At 38.1% G+C, this 21,963-nt stretch overlaps 1 protein-coding gene across 3 annotated transcripts; it reads right to left on the bottom strand.

Annotated features, from left to right (window-relative positions):
• Positions 1-216: 216 nt before the first annotated feature.
• Positions 217-21,367, bottom strand: pacsin2 (protein kinase C and casein kinase substrate in neurons 2). 3 transcript variants are annotated; one of them, XM_060889155.1, is made up of 11 exons: positions 21,226-21,367; positions 12,349-12,421; positions 12,102-12,258; positions 11,480-11,715; positions 10,849-11,001; positions 9,950-10,125; positions 9,462-9,582; positions 7,153-7,271; positions 5,044-5,178; positions 3,550-3,734; positions 217-2,040 (listed from the first exon to the last, which is right to left on the bottom strand). In XM_060889155.1, exons 2-11 carry the CDS (start codon positions 12,400-12,402, stop codon positions 1,928-1,930), a joined length of 1,449 nt encoding a protein of 482 aa, XP_060745138.1. In that variant the 5' UTR covers positions 12,403-12,421; positions 21,226-21,367; the 3' UTR covers positions 217-1,927. The 3 variants fall into 3 exon arrangements, with proteins under 3 accessions (XP_060745138.1, XP_060745140.1, XP_060745141.1); XM_060889157.1 differs by lacking the exon at positions 21,226-21,367 and adding an exon at positions 12,615-12,910; XM_060889158.1 differs by lacking the exon at positions 5,044-5,178.
• Positions 21,368-21,963: the final 596 nt, after the last annotated feature.

Raw genomic sequence — 21,963 nt, 5'->3', positions numbered from 1 at the left:
TTGTTTGGCGGACATTAAACAGTAAACTTAACTTGTGTATTGCTTTTCTTTAATTATTAAACATTTGTAATTTTTGCCAAACTGCTGTAGTACAAGACGGCTAAACAAGGTAGTGAGCTAAATATCTGATGCTCCCCTGAAGGAGATTGCTGCACTTTCATTGAACAAATACAAGCTGGAATTACATCCTTCAATATCAAACTAAAAAAGGTGAAATTCTCATTTTAAATCATTTATTTGCCAACTGCCAAGGTGACATTTAACAAGGTGTACAGTGGAAGCACACTTGCTGTTTTACATACTAAAACCCCAAAATAAAACTCTTACGCCATTTCTCAATAATTGCAGCAAACCTCTGATACATTCAAAATTAATTTGCTCCTGCTCTTATAAGATGGTGTTAATAGAGCACATCCATTAATGAGCATGGGTCTTTATAATAATACCAATTACAAACTCTCAAACTCAAAAGAAAGTCAATTCAATCAGTTTATAACAATGTATGTCTAAATACCTCAATATGACCATCTGAAAAATGAAATAAAATCCATATAATAATAATACAGGTAAGAAAATAATAAAATCATATTCAAATTACATACATGCTTAATATACATTCTGATTCTGAATCACAGCATTTATTCAGGAGCAACTTATGGCATTTTATAAATTAGTCTCAAAAAATGTCTACATTTTAAACTTATACTGTCTGTCGAAAAATTTAAAAATGCTCATCCTGTTCATTATAATGTACATGCACAAATAGTATCATGTTTCGGCATCTTTTCCTAACATTGCTCAATCTTGACAGGTTTGTAACAGGTTTAAACAAAAAGTATTCCAATTTATCTTCTGTGTATTTGCTGTGAACTTTCCAGTGCAGGTTAAAATGAAGCTAAAATAAAACTTCAAGTGAGAGACCTTCCCCAAGAACAAAAACTACTTGAAACAAAACCAAATGATGCTCAAAAACAGCACAATAAACTGTTTTCATGAAAAAAGTGAAAAGTTCCTGACTTGACCAGCAATGAAGGTGAACAGCACAAAGGTCACCTGGGACTCAACGATCACACTTCAACTCTTCCCTGAAAAACTAATCCAGCGATCAACCTGGCTTAGCTTAGCCGGTCTAGTTTAGATCAGGGTCTGACTTAATTTCCACCAAAAAAATACAAATAAAAATTTTCATCCATCCACACACACACTTAAAATTTGGTTGGAAAATAAAACCTCTAGACTTTCTCTGATGCATTGCTGCTGGAAACAGTGTTTAAAAAATAATGGAAATACTCTGAAGATATTTACATGGTGACAACTTTGCCATGTTCTGAAAGTTAGTCTCCATGTCTTTGTAATAAGGTAATTACCAAAATATAGCTTTTATGTAACATGTATGGAAACATACTATTGATCATAGAACATTAAATAACCTTTTTTATTAACAGAGCAGGTTTCCCTGACTTATAGCAATATAAGAGCAACAGAGAAGACGGTAACCTGTGAAACGCTCCACCTCAAGATGCTCCATGTTGCTGTTCACAGAATCCAGACCAGACGGTATGAGAAAACAGATACTGCATTTAGAACTTTAAAAATGGATCAAATATCAAATGATATTTTGTTCTATGTAATTAAAACACAGCATGTCTTTCTGCCCTTTTGTGCAGATCTGTTGTTTACAGCTTTTGTTAAAAAAAACATTTGTAATGAGATCATAGCATGGTATCTGCTCCTAAATCTCCAAAAAAGGCCAGCATCAATAAGAAAATTTGGGTGGAAAGACATTTTGGATTATTGCAGCAGTTGGTCCATCCTCCACCACAAGGGGGGGATTAACGAGCAGCCTCTCATCATCAGAAATCACTCCCTTCCTCCTTTCTTCTCTTAGTCTCACTTTCTTCCTCTCCACTGCTCTTATTTCCTCTGGTTACTGAATGTCCTCCACATAATTAGCTGGGTAGAGTCCAACTTTGCCATCATTCAGACGTCCTTTGCACCACCCCTGCTCATCCTCCTCTCCGACCTTAATAAATTCGTCACCTTTCAGATAGAATGATGGAATTTGAGACAGAGGCACAAAATAGACATGACCACATTACATTCAACAAGAACTGTTTCAAAGGCAATAAATTTGCAGAGTGACACAAATAACAAGTATTTGTTGGTTTGTTTTCGTGCTTTATTTGTACCATGTCACCACCTACTGGCAAAAGTCTGCTGTTGTAGCCCATAAGCCTTAAAGGTGGGGTCTCCGTTGTTTGAAAGCCGATGTTGACATTTGATATCACCAAAACAAACAAGCCCCTAACCCAAATGGGTCCCACCCCTGTTTTGATTGCTCCGCCCCACACATTCACCAGACAAGTATAACCCAGACAAGTATTATGGCAGAACCTGTTGGTGCAGCTGACCGAGAGTATATTTTTATAAATAAATGAACTCAATAAGTAATACTATGGTAATACAAATGTGTTTTTGTAGTACTGTGTGTTGTACCGTGAAAGGTTTATCTCCGTTTCACGCGGAAGATGTTCAGTTCTCTCCAGTGCTGGAAAGCTGATTCCATATTAACACTGCTTCTTGTCCTGCTTCTTGCCTTATCGTAAGTCTTTCTTTGCTTTCTTTCTTTGTTTTTATCTGCCATGTCAATGTTAAAACCGTTTTCTACTGATGTCACACATGAGCACTGAACACTCTCTCCACCCATATTGACAAGACCCGCCCCTTTCTGCTCATTGGATACACGTTAGTTTTATTTGGCAGCCCAACACAGTTTTCTGAAGCATTTCTCAAACAACGGAGACCCCACCTTTAAGGTTCCCTGTGTTGTGAATGGTGAGATGCTTTTCTGCTCACAGCCGCTCTAAACAGTGGTTATTTGTACCATAAACTTCCCCTCACCTCGCTCATCAAAAAGATCTTTCAACCCACAGATCTTCTGTTTGCTGGATGTTTTTCCACACACATTATACTGTTGTGTAAAAATCCCAGATCAGCAGTTTCTGAAATTTTCATGCCACAGTCAAAGTCAATAAGCTCAAATGTTTCCTTATTCTGATGGTATCTGCATGACTTTATGCACTGCTCTACTGCCACATGATTAGGTTACTGGATAATCAAGAGTAGGTGTAACGGTGTTCCTAATAATGTGGTTGATAAGTCTATATTAAGCTTTTGCATTCTTTCACTTCAGTAAAATGCCTTTTTCAGCTGGGCAAATAGTTGTGTTTAGTCTGACTGCTTCTTTGCAAGCAGTTTAAAACAAACAAACAAACAAACAAAAAAAAGTTTCCCCCTGTATCTCTGTAAATCCAAAGATGCAATCACTAATGTATAAGATTTTTAATCATGGTGAGTGGTGTTATCTAAACTGAGCTGTGCTGCTTGACCCAGTATTTAGTACCATTAGGCCCTATTGGTGCCAATCTTGAGCAGACACCATGGAATCAAGTGAAAATATACAGTTCCAATTTTATTGTGACAAAAATGTAGTCTTCCATGTAGTTCAGAAAAACATTTCTCTGTATTTTCAACCTGATGCTCATGTACCTGCTTTGAAGCTCAGCTCATCCTGCTCCTGGCTTTCATAGTCATAAAGAGCTCGTACAGGAACCGAAATCTTAGGAGAACCTGGTTCGTCCTCAAACGGATTCCCGTTTCCATTTGTGTCTGCTGCAAAAGGGTTCCCGGTCTCTTCATCTGATGAATCTCGTGTCTTCTCCTCATTGTTGGTACTATGAGAAAAGACACCAGCATTAAACCACAAACAATTAGCAGCGGTCAGAACAGGATTTACAGACTGGCAGAATGAAATCTCGGACAACATCAACAGAAGATGTCGACATTGTCAATGTAACATGTGAAAGGAGCAGTAAAAGAACCAAAGAAACACAAACACAAACACAAACAAACCCAAGCAAAAGCCCATGCACATGCCACAGTACCGCCACACAAAAGCTCAGGCTATTACTTCATGAACAGCAATACCTGTTTATCATTATGAAATTTACAAGTTTGAAAGAGCAAGACAGATTACATCAGAATACAGCGAACAAGGACGGTTCAAAACCGTAAGGCACGCATTAGGGAAAGGCTCCACTTAAAGGCCAGGAACTATCTGCATTCGATTAAATGTCCACAGAGGAAAGAGAAAGAACATAAGCTCCAAACTGAGAAAAGTAATCAGACAAAACACAGTCAGATCATCTTGCACCAAATACAACTGATTTGCACATTTTCTAAAAGTAAATTAAAAGTACTAATTAAACTTAAGGTATGAGAAATGTCTCATTCAGTTTTATCTACAAAGCCCTACTCAGTTAATCATTCCACAATGCTTTTCAAATATTACAATTTAAATGTTCCATAAAATCCCCACTCTGCATTCAGATATTTAAAATGCAGAACAGCAGAAATTTGTTTCTAAATTTATTTTTGGGGTAAATAACCCTTGTGTCACCTCATAAGGCCTCTACTTGAATCTCAAATAGCGTTTAAATGGGAATATACTGCACTGTATAATACAAAGTGTCCATAAGTAGTGAACAAAAGTAAAATCTAGCTAAACAGAAGGTGAAACATTACTATGCATAAACAAATTAAAAAGAACATTTAAGTTTCTCATACATTAATGGTACTACAGCTATGTTATTTACTTTTGCTTTATTTACTGTTTATGTTCCTTTTCTCAGTGGGTGGCTAAATAAATACATTATTTTTAATATTTGAAAATTAAAACTATTTAAAACTTTCTTTTTTTTTTTCCAAGTGCAATCTTTAGTACTGATGAAAGAAGGTCTGACAACCGTTGCATGGCTTATAACCAGGTTACACTGTAGAAGAACCACAACGTGTGCATGTGTGTTTATTAACACATGATCTACACTGCAATCATGCAGAAAAGTAACAGGCACCTGAAAGAGATAACTGAGGAAAAATCACAGTAAACGGAAACAAATGTGAAGGGTATAAGACAACAGCAGAAGAAAGTAGATATGCAGTAAACAAGATCACAACAGTAGCAGGTGCTTTCTGTTCACCAACATTTTGGCAACAACTTCGTCTTTTTTCACATTGGCTGGGCTGCTGTTGGGCTGCACTGCTGGCGTCTGCTCTTCATCATCCTCATCGTCAAATGGGTTTGAGCCCACTGCTTCTGTACTACTGGGCACAGTCAAGCTAATAACATGAAGAAAAGCAGGAATGTGATACATATAACCACATCGTTTTTTTGTACACTGTAACAACATAATATAGCTTTTACAGCAAGTACGGCATCAAAAGACACCAAAACAATAAAATAGAGCAGACTCAAACAACAGTGTGATGATTGTAATGAGGAAAACATTACACAATAAGACTTTTTGACTTATGACCAAAGTCTGCCCACTTATAGACCATGTTGGCAGCATTTCCAGACTCCCTATAGAGACCCATATAAAAAAAGAAAATATTTCAAACACCAGTTTGATAGAGCTATGAACTTTGATAGAGCTTTGATAGAGCTTTGTTAACCAAACAAATAAAATAACTTATGGAGCAAAACTCCTTCCATTTTTGAAAACGTCAGTAAGAATCTGACAGGCCAGGAGTTTTAAAACATCTTTACCAAAAGACAGAGGAAAAATTCTTAAAAAGCTGCAAACATTGCATTCTGCCCCCTTCATATTTCAAACAGTCTACTGAATCTACTCATATCATTGGACCAGCTGATCTGCTTCAAAGACACGTGCCTGTGTGATCAGACTGCGGCCATTTGTGACACATAGCCACAGAGAATTACAATGACTTAGTTACTGAAGATGAGTGAGCTTATACCAACAATACTATTGTAGTGTAAATGACCTGGCATGTTCATGTAAGCTGTTTCATGTCATCTGTGTGTTTTCTTGTGGATTATTTTTTTTTGGAAAACAGAGAGGCAACTACTATCCTTTTAAAATAATTCATATACATGTGAACAGAGCCCAAGACCAAGCTTAGCCTTTAGTAAATAAAGGGTAAGCACTCCTGGCATTCTTCACATTCTTATAGGTACCTCCCTCTGCACACACACACTCATACACAAAGTTTCATCTGTTGTATAATTAACAATTAGAGAGGGAAAATGCTATTTTACATCAAACCTGCAACCTTTGTCTAAGTTAGTATATATGAAGTCCACATTTCCTGCTCCATCTGATATGAGTCAGTGCTTTCAGGGAAACACTAGTCATATCTAAAATATCCAGTTCAGCCATTTTTTTTTTTTTTAAACCTGTACTCACACTATTTTAAGGATAAATGAGAATACTCATAGGACTTTTCATCTCAGTTGTCACAGACTAATATGTCACATTTCTATATATGGCAAAAGCAAATAAATAAATAAATAAAATAAAAAACCCCACACAAATCCTTATTAAATAATTCAGGTAGGTATTTGCAAACAAAGCTTAAAATGTGTATAAGAATAATGTGGCTTTAGATAACTAGTTTTTAAGAAACAAAATTGGAAATTGTGTGTTAACAGAAAAACAAGAATAACAAAGTATTTTAAACAACACGTGCAATAACAGAAATGTTAAAACCGTGCAATATTACCTGTGTGCAATATGTTTTTAACATAACTACTTACTTGTGGTCCCTCTTTTTTTCTTTGTATTTATACATTGTGTTGTGTATATACTGTATACTATATTATGTCTAATTGTTTTTATATATTTGCATTTCTTTTTCTTTGCTGCTGTAACAGAGAAATTTCCCCATTGTGGGACGAATAAAGGTATGTCTTATCTTATCTTAAGGTGTTGCTGTTTCTATCTCCTGGCACACAAAACACTAAACCTTTATTTTAAACACATAATGGAGTTGTGTGGAGTTGTGTTATAGTTGTATAATTTAAAAATGTTTATAGGTAATGTTCAACAACTGCCGTGGTGTTTCCATTGTAAAGCAAATTATAACAGTTTAATATATTAGATTTTCCTATGAGGCCAGATTACACAGCTGTGTAGCTCTAAGCAGGTGACAGTACTTGGGGCATCCAAAATTCTAAAATATACATACGCTTTGTGTAACCAGCCATTCACTCACACTTGTATTGAGAATAGATGAAGATACTCCAAGGCAAAACAACTCTCTTTCAATGAGAGCGCAGAATACACTGCTTACCTGTTACTGGTCTTGGCTGCTCGTTCTACTGTTTGACTGATGCCTGTAAGTGTTACTTCATCACTTGGCTTCTTTTTTTCTCTCCGACTCAGCGACCGATTAAAGTCTATAGACCAGTCCTAATAACACACAGACACACACAGTCAGTAATAAAGCAGAAAAGAAGGCTGCTCTGCCTGCATAGCAACTTACAACTCCCAATCACTACAACTGAATGCGCACACACACTGCGCACGCACACACACTGCGCACGCACACACACTGCGCACGCACACACACTGCGCACGCACACACTGCGCACGCACACACTGCACACACACTGCACACACACTGCACACACACTGCACACACACTGCACACACACACACACAGAGAAAATAGTGCAATACAGCCCAGATGAAAACAGAACATCAGTCAAATGCAAAAGCCACATTCACCAGCTGCTGTGAGTCCAAACACATGGATGAAAATGTTCACCCGACACTAAAACTGCATTTGAGAAATACATCAGTGGTCTAGGCTAGGTCAACATTAAGTGAATTTAAACTGAACAGATAGTATGTTCAATAATTCTGCACTAATCTCTTGAATACTCACTCGTTTGCAATATAGTCATTATATGTTGACTTCTTTTTATATGCGATACAGACCAGCACAAAAAACCTGCTTCCTATGTGTGAGAGCACTGCTGAAATGCTGTACCCACCGATACCAATGTGAATACACAAACTGACTTTGGGTGGTAATTTAAAGCATACATAGAGTAAAGTCATGCATTTTAAAAATAATAACAAAAAATAAAAACAAAAAATAAAAACAAAAAATATCAGTGACTGGAATCCGAATGAACATTTTCATAATTTTTTTATGCTGCTTATTGTATTGTGACATATAGCAGGTTTAATGAATTGAAATCATTTAACCCCACAAAATAAGACTAGTGTACACAACACATACTGTTGCTATCGCATTAGAACTTGCATGACACTTAAAACCTTATCTGTGTTAAATTTGAACAGATAAAATTCTATAAATCTAAACACAGCAAATGTAAACCACACAAAGATAAAAGCTACAAAGATCCCAGAAACACTTTTGACAGCAGCCATGGAAAACTCACTATAATGGACCTTCTCTTATGGAAACGTGACTCTGATAAGTCCTCCTTCTGGATTAGAGCAAAGAGGGAGTGGGTCAGTCAGAAAAACACCAGACCACCTGGGAAATTAACACCATTTACCAGCTCGCCACATGCTGATTTGTAATCTTTAATAAAAGCCGTTTCTTTATTAAAGATTGATCCTGAAGGTTGAATAGAAGGCTAGAAGAGCTGAATGGTTTTTTTTTTTGTTTCTTTTTTAATTAAATAAAACTCAACTTTTGGCTTAGACCTCGAATGTGACACTATATATAAAAAGAGGTATTGATGAATTGGTAAGAAAGAGCCATGGCACACAATTCATTTAACAATTTCAGGTCATTTGCACACTGTAACTTGGGAATATATTATTCTTGTATCTAAACTATACAAGTTTATGATTTTTTTTTTTATTTTACTGCTAGCCGTGCTTTTGGTCCATTCGAATATTCACTCAGGGCTTAAATCTTCATTCACCGATTCTCCCTTTCTCCTTCTGTAGGACTCACAGACTTCATAAGGTCTGAAGTCCCTGGCTACAACAAATACAGGTGAATCATAAGGTTTGTATGATCACACACCTGCAGAAACCATGTTGTTTGTGTCTCATATTTTAGCACATTTTTGTACAGTGCTAGATAAAATTACAAAGAATTTATTAAAACTGATCTCCAGAAGCCATTGAAGAATTTCAATGAGTCAAAGTGTGACACAGCCAGTGTTACTGTGGAACTTCTATAATGATCGGATTAGGAGAAGGATCTGGCACAGACCTATTTCTCGGATATAAAATGTTTATGTCCTGTGGTTTTTCCTTTAGACTATTAAGGATGCAAGTGTGGAAAAAAGAAAAAGAAACAGAGGAAGAAAGAAACAAAAAGACTGATTCATTAAGCACTCAAGAAAAACAGATGCAAATTCTGGCTCAATGTGCACAACCGGGCAAATCCTGACAGACTGGTTCTCTCTCTTCCTACTGAAACCGAGACAGAAAGATAAAATGACTCGGAACAAAAGGATTACAGATTGTTTTATAATGGAACAAAGTTTCCTAAATGTAATTACTTCTTAGAGATTAGAGACATTCGTGTGTCTCACACATACTAATCTGACCACATTAGTGGTTTTACTACAGTGTCTTATAGTGTGTTTGTGTGAGGCAGGAATTTACCTCAAACTGAGGCCAGTTCATAGGCATGCCTGGGCCATGGTTGGAACGGAACCATTTCAGATCTTCCTCTGTGTCAGCTGCCTGGATCGTGTCCTCCAATGTCTGGTACACGTCCTGGAACCTAAGTGATCAAAACTACACTTTCAGACACCACATAGTGCAACAAGGTGGAGTTTATATTCTGGTCTCATGATAAAATGACAAGTTATGCTTTTTGAAAGCTAAAGGAAGAGAGAGATTGATACCCAGCATTTCCTGCAGTCATCTGAAAATTTTATACCTTTTAAATCTTAACCGTAAGTATAACATAACTTTAAAGTGGCTATGGTGTTTCACAGTGACACTCTAATGTCCCCTGCTGTATTCACTGGTATTGTCTGACATTACTATCTGTTATGTGCAGTAACTGTCAATGTATTTCTGTTCTATTATATTTATTCTGCTTTCCAGCGACAAACAGTTACCGTTAAACAGGGCTTATCTCTTACTTGTGATTGGTAGAGAGGTCAAGGTGTTGTTTGACATCCAGCAAAAGCTCTTTGAAGAAGTGCAGTCTCTTGTCTTCAAACTGCTGCCACTGCTCAAACACCTGCTCCATGTTCTCCATGTACTGAGGTGTTACCTTATCCAACTCCTCCAGGGCCTTCTCATAGCGCTCCTTAGACTAATGCGCACACATTCACAGGAGTACGTTACATAATTGCCTTCTATTCTTGTTTTAACATATGTAGCAAAGTGTAAAATATGGATATCAGAGTGATTATTATCCAAAAAAAAATCGAACTAATTAGTGCTTAAGAAATGTGACTACCCACAAAACCAACAAAAAACATTCAGGATAACATTACACTATCAATTTTCTCCTTACAAATGTACAGTGTAGCACAATTGGTAATATTCACTTTCTTTGATTATAAATCTAAATGTATTCAAATGGTATATTGATATATAACATTTAGTTAATTGCATCCAAGTTTGAATGCAACAAGTAATAAATAAAAAGTAATATTAAGTATAGAGGGAAGTGGTGGCTCAATTGGTTAAGGCTCTGGGTTGTTAATTAGAAGATCAAAATTCAAGCCCCAGCACTGACAAGCTGCACTGCTGGGCCCTTTGGCAAGGCCCTTTACCCTCTCTGCTCCATGGGCACTGCATTATATCTGCCCTTGACCTCTGAAACCAACTTTGTCAGCTCTGATTTGCATAGAAAAGCAATCCACTGTGCTGCAATGAAATGTGTGGCAATAATACAGTGTGCTTTTTATTCTTTAAATGGCACAATGTGTAAGCGACATCTAAAATACAAGAATTTACTAAACTACAGTCCACCGGAATGCCTTAAAAACATATCTGATATATACCTGCACATGCACACACAAGCACACACCTTTTGCACATCCTGCTGGCACTTCTCTACTTTGTCTTGGAGCTTTTTCTGGGCCTCCGGATTGTTGCTCTCCAGCTTACTGTTGCTCTCCCTGGTGGTGGCCAACTTTTCTTCCTTACAGGCTGTGTGGTATGCCTTCTTCATTATGTCCACCTGAGGAAATAGGGACAGGGTGATCATTAAAACAAAATCCACTCAAAGTGTGTCTTCTGCAGTGCTTTTACACTGACACATATCTGGTATATATCAAAAGAGGTAAGTTTAAATACAAAAGTGTCTGCTGGAATGCCCAGAACAATGTAACAGTCTGACAGCAAAACAGGACTCAGGAAGTCACCACCTGTAAATCAGTACATAAAAACCCACTAACGTTTGAAAACAACAAAAGAGGGTCACATGAACAGTTTCAGGCCATGAAATCACATGGCCTGAAACTGTTAGAACAAAACAAATGTAGGTTTTTATCTCATGTGAGGAGACACACAGCCTGCCACACTCTTGCTTAATATTTAAATAGCTTAGAAAACCCACTATTTTAGACACTGGTGTTGAGCAAACCGCCCAGACATCCAGACACACAAGTCAAACTTTTCTACTTGAGGAAATAACTGCTAGTCTGGTCGTGCCTTACCTCTTTAAGTTTCTTAGCCCATGGTTTTTGAGCTTTGCGAAAGCCATCTTCAGCCTCTTTGGTTTCCTTCAACCCTCCGATCATCTGCTTGTGGTAGGCATCTTTCTGCCAGTTTTTCACTTTTTCAAAGTCCTCACTCATGAGAACACCCTTTATTTCCATGTGGAGATCACTGACCTTCTCTGATTCGGTCATCAGGGCACACCAGGCCCGCTCCACCGTCCCGTGCTGAGGCCCTGCAATACAACAGCACAGCACACAAATCAGCCCAACCTGATCATACATTCCAGCCCCGAAGTTTCTAATTCGTCATACAAGGACTCAGGGTACACAAAGAGGACAAAACAGTCTGTTGCCAAAATTCACTTTCCAAACCACAATGAAGTACACAAATCAATTCAGGAACGTGAACAATGCTACCAATACAAAGGTCAGTGACACTTAATGCAGGAGAATAAAAAACAACAAGTAATCTGAAGAACAGCTTCTTCAAAAAAAAAACAAACAAACAAAAAAAAAAAAACCGAAAACAAACAAAAAAAAAAAACAAGTGTCACTGAAAATAATTGCTTTCTGCATGGAATGATCCAACCATTCATTATAACTTCAAAAAGATCCTCACCTTTGTCTATAAGTTGTCTCCAGCGCTTGGCCCATTCAGTCAATTGCAGTGCATATGCTTTTTCAATGCGAGCTCGCTCATGAATGCAGTTCATCAAGTCATTACACAGACGATTCCCATCATCCACCCGTTTTACAGCTCGTTTGTAATTCCCAACCTAGGCAGAGAAGAAAGAGACAAAACTAAGTGTCATGTCAACATTCTAACTACAAATGAACAGTGCAACATGTATACGAGTTTAAATTACCTCCCAAAAACTGTCACTGGAGACATCAGTCAAAGAATCAGTGTAGTCAGACATGGTTGCCTTTTTTGATTATCTGAAAAAGAAACAATACATTCTATTTTGTTTGTGTATACTTTAGGTACACTTGTAGTGGCTTGACATTATAAATTACTTGTCATATCCATGCCGGCCTATAAAACAATAGTGATTTCACAGTTTCAAACAATGCAAACAATATACTCATGTAAAAAAATGTATCATGTAGAAAAGTAACTGTGCAATGAGACCTGGCTAGAGTTTGCTCAGCCTGTGCTGTCCTTGAAATCTCACACAAGGTGTCACTGAGAGCTACAGTCCGATCAGCATTTGTAGGGTAGGATTTCACAGTAGCTGAAAGTTGTGCTGTCAAAACCAGTGTACAATGACAAAGATAACATCTGCTCCTAATGTTTCACTTGAGAGTGTAATAGTGATAGTCACATGAACATGAAGAAGCACTGGCTTGAAGAGCAACATTTTTTCCAGAGGAAGTGATGAAAAATCCTGCTATTCTTACAGCACCGCTTGCCCCTTCAATGATACAACTCTGGTCTTACCTTCACAAATATTTGCAGGCATTGCTTGCGCACACACACAATTTCCTGCATACCCTCTGATGACCTTATCAGAGTAGCAGCAGGGAAATTCATACTTTCCATGATTTTACAAAGCAGTATTACACAAAGCCAGGTATTAGAGAAGCAAGTGAAAAAAAAGTGTAAGGAGGAAAGATTCTTTCTATAACCTTAATTATGCAATCAGTCACATGGGCCCAGTGTGTTTACGGGCTTAGCAACCATCACCACAGCATGACTTTGATGAGGTGTATAGTCTTCACACATATACACTGACACACACCCCACTCAAAGATTTTTATAAATATCCTGGAAAATGAGCCCTAGAGACTTGATTTGTCATAGACTTCCAAATGGGTCGACCAAAGCAAGAAACTTCTAGCCTATGGGCCCCTAATAAAAACATGCTTGGTCGGCTAAAAATTTGAGTACAGAAATTTGGCAGAGACGAAAGGAGGATGTCTTTTGGACTAAATAAGCAAATCAATTAACAGCAGTGTGTAAGTTTACAAGAAAGAATAAAGAAACTTGTGGGTAGGTATTCCATGCCAGTGTGCCTAATACCAGATGCACTAATTCAGCTGAAAGTATATGCACACACATACACAGATTTTATAAGTCAGAGCACGCCCATTGGGAAGCTTTTCCATTGCTTGGACGAACAGTGCAGCGGAACACTGCTGACAGAGACTCCTCTGTCACACTCATCCACCCCCATTCAAGCACCATTTCCTCTCTTCCCCAGATGCACTCTGGCATCTAAAGCAGTGTCAGCTCCCAGCAGGTCTCTCCCCGGACTAAGCGTTTCACAGCCTTTAGTCTTTTACTTCAACTGGTGTCGTCAAAAATAAAAAAATTAATTTGGCCAGAGGTCTCAGTGCTGAAAATATACAAGTAAAAATATAGCATAAAAAAGTATACACAAAAGTAATTTTATATACGAGTTGGGCTTGTATTTAAAAATTAGCTTAAAATGTTGTGTTACATTTATTAGAATTTCACTCAGTATCCTGAATTTCTGCAGCATTTAGCTCTATTCTAAGGAGCTACATTTCTGAGGTGAATCTCTTTCAATTTTCAATCATACTTGAGTTCATTTGGAACTGAGACCACTTTGCTCAGACAGCTGCTTTGGTGCACCACAGAGGGTAAATCGCCTGAGGCAAGAATATAAAACATTTACTCAGTCATCCATAAAACATTTACTCTTAGGATGCTTTGACACCTTTTAGTTTGGTTTAATTTCACACTGAACAAAAAAGAAAAAAAGGAAATGGAGGGTGGGGGGACTTTGAAAAAGTTTGTTTTTGCTAGGTGTGCACAGAGATCGATGAAATTAACAGAGTATAAAGAATGCAGTGCCAGTATTAAATAAACAATGTGATGATTACATAAATAACTAGCTCTGTGCTTGCATTTTGTTTTTGCTGGTATAAAAACCATGACAGTATCATATTGGTGCAGTGCTACAGCCCAATGCTTTAGCTCATTTAGCACTTTGTGGTTTAGAGTCCTATGTACATGGTCCAGTATATGGCAGCTGTGCTCAAAAGGCACGTAGTATGCTCTTTCATTAATTTCTGTTTGCAGGATTTTGCTGATTTGTGCATTAATTGTGCTTGTCGGTGGTAGCAGTAATTTTAAAAATACTTGCACAGTTGAATATAAATGGCTACACCAGTTGATTCACCTATAAAAGTCATTCCATCTAAATGGAAGATTAGCTAAAATATTTTATTTACCGTTTCATTATCTGGTGTTTGCTCACACCCTCAGAACAGAATATGTTTAGTGATATATGACAAGATAAGATGAGTGCACCTGGCCAATGTTATTTCAGTGTTGGTCTATATCAAGTTATTGTTACTACAAAAATAGTACCAAGAATATTGAACACAGAGAGAGGGAGAGAGGGAGAGAGAGAGAGAGAGAGAGAGAGAGACAGACAGACACACACAGAGAGAGAGAAAGAGAGAGAGAGAGACACACAGACACAGAGAGAGACACAGAGAGAGAGAGAGAGAGAGAGAGACACACACACACACACAGAGAGAGAGAGACAGACAGACACACACACAGAGAGAGAGAGAGAGAGAGACACAGACACAGAGAGAGACACACAGAGAGAGAGGGAAAGAGAGAGAGACAGAGAGACAGAGAGAGAGAGGGAAAGAGAGAGAGACAGAGAGACACAGAGAGACACAGAGAGAGAGAGAGAGAGAGAGAGAGAGAGAGAGAGAGAGACGACACAGAGAGACCCACACACACACACACACACACAGAGAGAGAGAGAGAGAGAGAGAGAGAGAGAGAGAGAGAGACGACACAGAGAGAGAGAGACCCACACACACACAGAGAGAGAGAGAGAGACAGAGAGAGAGAGAGAGAGAGAGAGACAGACAGAGACAGAGGGCTACACACGTCCGTGCACACACACACACAAATAGACTGGTTGTTAAAGGTGATCCTATATTTATCACAGTCAGGAGTTCCCCTAACAGCAAAAAAAATAATAAAATGTAATGAAGTCAGGTCTTCTCATAAGCAAAAGACTGATGATTATGAGTGTGTGTCTGCTTTGGCTGATTCATCACCTCCCTTAGCAATAGTATCTTGAATCAGCAGCTTCTTGAAGTTCCCTCCTACTAAACACAAACACACATTTACATCCTTGGCAACAAGAAACAGTGACTGTTACAAAAACACAGCAGCAGATCCTCAAAATACTGGCAGACCAGTTACATTTGACACTACATTTGAATATTGCACTTGACAGGTAGCACTAGAACGTTTACAAACCCAACAAGTCGATCGACAGTTGCTTATTTGGTTTTTAATAATATCGACATGACCTTCAATATTTCACTGCAAATTTGTCTTTGGACCAACAATTCATTCTCTAGAATTAAAAATAACCCGAGCAGATCAGTCATTTCAATTACGTTCAATTACAATGTTCTCGCCTGTACAAAGAAACCACACTGAGGAGGAAAATATTCCAGGGTATTCCACTTAGACATGCTAAAATCCAATCAGAACATAACCAAAACAGAGTAAAACTTTACTGCACTTTCATTCTCTTCTTGCTGCAGGTTTGAAAACATTGGGCTGCATGTAAACATAGCTTTCGATATGTAATCTGAATGGATGAAAAATATGATTCAATATTAGTCCAGGAATCTAACTGACAAACACTTTGATTTGGGTTGTGACCGTTTTGTGATTTACACCCTGTGTGCAAAATGGAGACTTTCACATAAAACAAAAGTTTCAGTCTTAAACTTCGGGTCAGTTTTCTTCCTCACTTGTGCATTTAAGCAGTGGTTGACCATAAAACAATCTCAAACTCATTCATAAACTCATTAGTGCAGTCCACTGCACAAGTACAAGCTCCAGTATGCTTGCCCTCTTACTCTGTATTATTCTCTACTAATAATGTTAAGTAGTACATCAACAAAAATGAATATGCCTAGTAAAAATAGTTCTACCAAAGACCAGATCACCTCCAATAACATACATACTACATTAAAACTTATGTTTTGTTAGTAAGTAGTATAGTCATTACTTTTTGCCAGGAAAACAACTGCCCAGACACAAAACTATTTATTGCTGCTGATTTGTCTCTGCCTCTGTTGCAAACTGAAAAGCAAACGCTGCAGCACTGGTGCAGATTGTTCATTACATAAACTTAAAAAAAGAAGTGAGGTTGTATCTTTTAAACAAGGTCAAAGCATTTGGAGGTCAGAACTAAAACTGGAGGTAAAACTGTACTGCAGTGCACATACATCTCTCACTGACAACTTTATTAGACACACTATATTAAACTGTTTGGCCTCTCTGCACTCTCGAAACAGCTTAAATTCTTCACCGAATTGACCGTCAAAACCAGCTCGTCCAGCATCGCATTTATCCCTCCAACCAACGGGTGACGTGAACATTACCTGAAGCTACCGTTCTGTATCTGCATGAATTTATGCATTGCACTGCTGCACATGACAGGCTGATTAGGTAATCACATAAATGAGCCTACTGAAGTGCCTACTGTAGTGCTCTGTCTGTGTATTACAGATACGACCTTTCTAAACACGTCATCATGCTGTGAGAAAAGAAGAACAGAAACACGCATCAATTCAAGTAAATATGTATGACTTGAACAGGCATGACACTCACAGGTAGATTTCAGAAAAAAGTGACCGTGAATGCTTCATGAAAACGTAGCAATCACGCTGCGGGCTATTACATCAAAAAGACTACACCGATAGTCTTTTATTGTGAAGAACAATAAGAACTCAAGGACACAACTCTCAGTAAGGCATTAGTTCTCCTTACGAAGCAGGATTCCTAAGAAATTATGACATGGAAAGCAAACACAAGCCCTTACATAGAGCATGTAATCATGTGAACAGTGTTTAAATGACCTGAGGGCAAAAGCCCTCTGATAAACACTGAAGTCATAGAGATTTGGCGTAATGCAGGTTTTTTGTGTGTTATTCAAACCCATTTAAAGTGCAGATTCCACACACACAATTTCATTTATCACATACATACATACATACTCCACACTCTGAGGTCTGATTTATGCTTTAGAGCCTCTGTGGAGCCTCAAGAGTCTCGGAACTTATCACAAAGTAATGCATATTTGATGGGAGTTTCCCAGAAAGCATGTTACGGCTGAGATTTGAGTACTTGGTGATGTTAGTTGATCATAGGCTTATTCGAGTTACTGTTCTACATATTTTTGGGTGGAGGAAAGAGTGATTTGCATGTTATTTCCTTCAAGAAACTTATCAAGCTTAAAAATATGTTTAGCCAATGCGACCACATATGTCTGCGAATGACAGTAAGCAAAAGAAAAGGAGAGATAAAGGTTTTATCTGGATGTCTGGAAGTCATACTTACACAAAAAATAATTACTCTTTGTCAATTAATTACTGTCTTTAATGGGCTGAGAAATGGAAATGTCTTTAAAAGATACTAGTCTGAGTGAGCCAAGCCTGGGCATCCTGTATCCCTGTCTCTAACCTAGTCCACCTAAAAAGCAAATTTACCAACTCAGCTACAATTACAGCAAACCTAGACCTTTTCTGTGGTGAATAACAAACCACACTAAACTTAATTTTACGGAAATAGCTAATTATTATTATTCTGTATTCTGGTCATACTTTACAATCCTTCAAGAAAGAAACAGTGCATACAGCTATAGTGGTACATGAAGAATACTTGAGAGAGATTATATGCATTTCTATTAGATAAAGCAACCAGCACAAATGTAAGACTACTGGCTTATGTCCAATATAATACTTTCCTTGAAAAATGTATCACACTGGAATCCCTAATACAGTCCAACAAAAACACACTTGTCTATGAGTCAAGAGCTTATAAACGCTGAATATCTGTGGTAACCAAATTACAGTGCATGTCAACAGGGAGCAGGCAAACAAACTGGGAATAATGTTAATGAGAAAGGCTAAACAAAACCTATGACAATGAGTCAGAGCCACCCAGATATTCAGAAATGTTTAAAACCAGTTCCATTGGCTTCAGGGGCTCTTTCACACAATCAACCAGCAGATTCCACAATGCAGCAGAACCCAGTACCTCCTACTCCACTAACTCACACGAGGGCTAACTATTAATCCAGAGATAGTGCACATTATTTATTATAAAATAATATTATTTTGCATGTTATTTTTAGCTTTTCTACTATTATTATTATATTATTTATATTATTTCAATAAATATTCATCTGATCTCTCATCTCATCGCTCTAGGATTTTATTGTGCAAGACGTTGAGCTCAGAAAATCTTTCCCAATAACAACCTACACTATACATCACATCAGAATCAGAATCAGAATCAGATTTATTGGCCAAGTGTGTTGACACACAAGGAATTTGGTTCCAGCAGTTTGTGACTCTAAAAAGTACAGACATAAATAACACTGTACTATACAAACTGTGCAAATTGCAGCATGATACATAGAAAGATTGGAGTCATAACGGTGTCTAATGCAGTGGATTTATAACAGCGCTATGTCTGAACACTTGTGTAATGCTTGTAATATCAATAACAAAACCCAACAGGGCACTCCCATGAGTTGACACCTTTTTTTTTTTTTTTTTTTTTTTTTTTTTAAATATTACTGGGAATTTTCTCCTCCATTCCTGTGGAGAAACAATTCGGCCAAGGTTCAATGACCCTACATGACCCCTCAATTCCCTCGTGCAATTCTGAATAAGTGTCCCTTGTGCAGCTGTACTGTCAGTTACATGCCGTTGACATCTGTGGGAACATCATCAGAGATTCACCAAAATACTGTAGCCTGTGCTACAAATATTTCCCTGGGTTTCTTTCTGCACCCCAGCTGCTGCAGCTGCCACAGCACAGAACCAAAATAACAGGCTGTATAGCTTGCTTGGTGCATTAGGTCACAGGCTGTTGACTTATGACTTCATTACAAAATATTTAGATACCTCTCGTTTCCCCAAATTACAAAGCCTTAGATATACCACACACACACACTATCCACTATCATTCTACTGTTTAAATGGCCAAATGGATTATACAGCTTTGATACAGCTCATCATTAAGCCCTATATAAGACGTCTATATGATGGAATGACAACTGTTGTGTGATGATGATAAAATGATGGCATGGTTGCAGCTGTGTCAAATGATGAACAGTGGTAGCTGTGCGATTGCTGATGGAATGATGGAAGCTGTGCGATTGCTGATGGAATGATGGAAGCTGTGCGATTGCTGATGGAATGATGGAAGCTGTGCGATTGCTGATGGAATGATGGAAGCTGTGCGATTGCTGATAGAATGATGGAAGCTGTGCGATTGCTGATGGAAGCTGTGCGATTGCTGATGGAATGATGGAAGCTGTGCGATTGCTGATGGAATGATGGAAGCTGTGCGATTTCTGATGGAATGATGGAAGCTGTGCGATTGCTGATGGAATGATGGAAGCTGTGCGATTGCTGATGGAATGATGGAAGCTGTGCGATTGCTGATGGAATGATGGAAGCTGTGCGATTGCTGATGGAATGATGGAAGCTGTGCGATTGCTGATGGAATGATGGAAGCTGTGCGATTGCTGATGGAATGATCAGCTGATCGGTATAACGGTACATCTGTGTTTGGTGAGATATGACGGAATGACGTAGTTTTAATATGCTAGGAATTGTTGATAAAGGAGTAAGTGTAGACCTGTGAGAACAGATCTGTCCTTCTCTCACCTCTTTGGCATTTTAGTACCGATGGAAAGAATAAGACGTCATAATGAAGGGAAACACTATAAATAACAAAGAGGGGAAAAGTCGACCATCATCATGGCGGTGGGCTTTTCCAGCTTACTTCCTGATTCCCCGTTACTCTAAGCCTGACGCTTTTATGCTCAACAAAAGCAGGAACCACTGTGGCACAAGGGTGCTTTCACTTCTTCTTAATATATTTCATTGTTCCCTAGATGGAAGATACTTATTATCACAGAAGTATCAAACCTAAACTGTTTGTCTTGAATGATAAATCATGACCTTGGCTAGACACAAAGTCAAGATTAACAAGTTAACAAATATAGGCTTAGAGTGACAGCTGATTCACATCATTCAAGGTTCCCTCAAGGTTCCTATATGTAAACTATTACAATCTGACCATCTACACAGTTAAACAACTGTTTGAGATTGATATAAACACCTTTAAAACACATTGTCAATGAACTTTTGACAGCCGACCTGAAACGACTCAATTCTTTCTCCCTTTATAGTGCACTACATATCCAGCAGGAGGTGATTTGGTATTAAACCCATGAAGACGACTTTAACGTTGTCCTGCCCCGCCTTTCTAATCCAAGCTTAGTGAGTTATACGTTTGGTTAGATAGTTACAGCTGGTGTAAGTAGTTTCGTTAGATTCCTATACACCTTTTTGATGATTTAACGAGTTAACCTCTAGCTAAGCCTGGACTAGTTAGCTAAGGCACGTCTCCTGTCGAGAAACAGTGACATGTTATAACCTTTTCAAACTTTTTATACGGTGCTATATCGTGTCATATAGCTGTCAGAGCATATATAACATCTTCAAACAACCAACGTGATTAATGATAAAAAAGGTTATGGAGAAATCTTAAACAGAAGAACCGTTGAATCACGTAGCTTAACACAGCTAACAGGCTAACTAACGTTAGCTGGATATTCACAGCCTTTCATAATAGCGACAAAAACGGCTGTTAGCGACAAAAACGGCTCCAGACACACCGTAAACACGGTGTTAAACTGCCTTACCTTGATTTAAGCAGAACAAGAAATTGTGTGGAAACACAGAGCCTTCCTTGTTAGATAGTTCGTGCGCCTCTTCCCCCTTTTTCATAGCCGCTCCACGGCCGAATGCCTGGAGAGATAGCAGGAGGCAGCAGTGATGGCTCGCGACTCGCTAACGAATCGATTCCATTTTAAATGACTCTTTTTAAAGGAAGTCGCGAGAATCGATTCATTAGTACGAACAAATACATAATTTTCATCAAACGTTTATTTATTTATTAATAATGATAATAATAATACGTAAGTATAATAATAGGTTATTATATTACATCACAGTCTACAGATTATTCCTGCATCTGGGTGCTCGAGGAAACGAATCAAATAGTTCAAAACGCAAATGAATGAAGTGAATCATAATGCTCGGTTCCTGCTGGACGGCAGGGTTGCCAGATTTCATAAAGATCCTGTGTCATAATTTGTATACACAAAAACAGAATATAGAACATATAGAAGAAAACTCTGATTTCATTTTGAAATTGTTTGTTGCCAGGAAGGTCAGGGGAATCCCTGAAACAATTTCAACAGAGCTCAGCTCAAACAAAGGGCCGTGGATAGAGATGTGAGGAGGTAACACCAAAAACATGTTCCCAATAAGCATCATAAATAATACAAATACAAACAAATCCATGTGGATAGTTAGTTAAATGTCTATCCAAGCTGTAATTTCACATTCCCTGAGTGTGTCATCATTGACATCATTAA

Source organism: Tachysurus vachellii, chromosome 16, assembly GCF_030014155.1.
Source record: "Tachysurus vachellii isolate PV-2020 chromosome 16, HZAU_Pvac_v1, whole genome shotgun sequence".
Taxonomy (NCBI): Eukaryota; Metazoa; Chordata; class Actinopteri; order Siluriformes; family Bagridae; genus Tachysurus; species Tachysurus vachellii.
The sequence above is the reverse complement of the archived record's forward strand: the minus strand, read 5'-3'. Positions and strand labels throughout refer to the sequence as shown.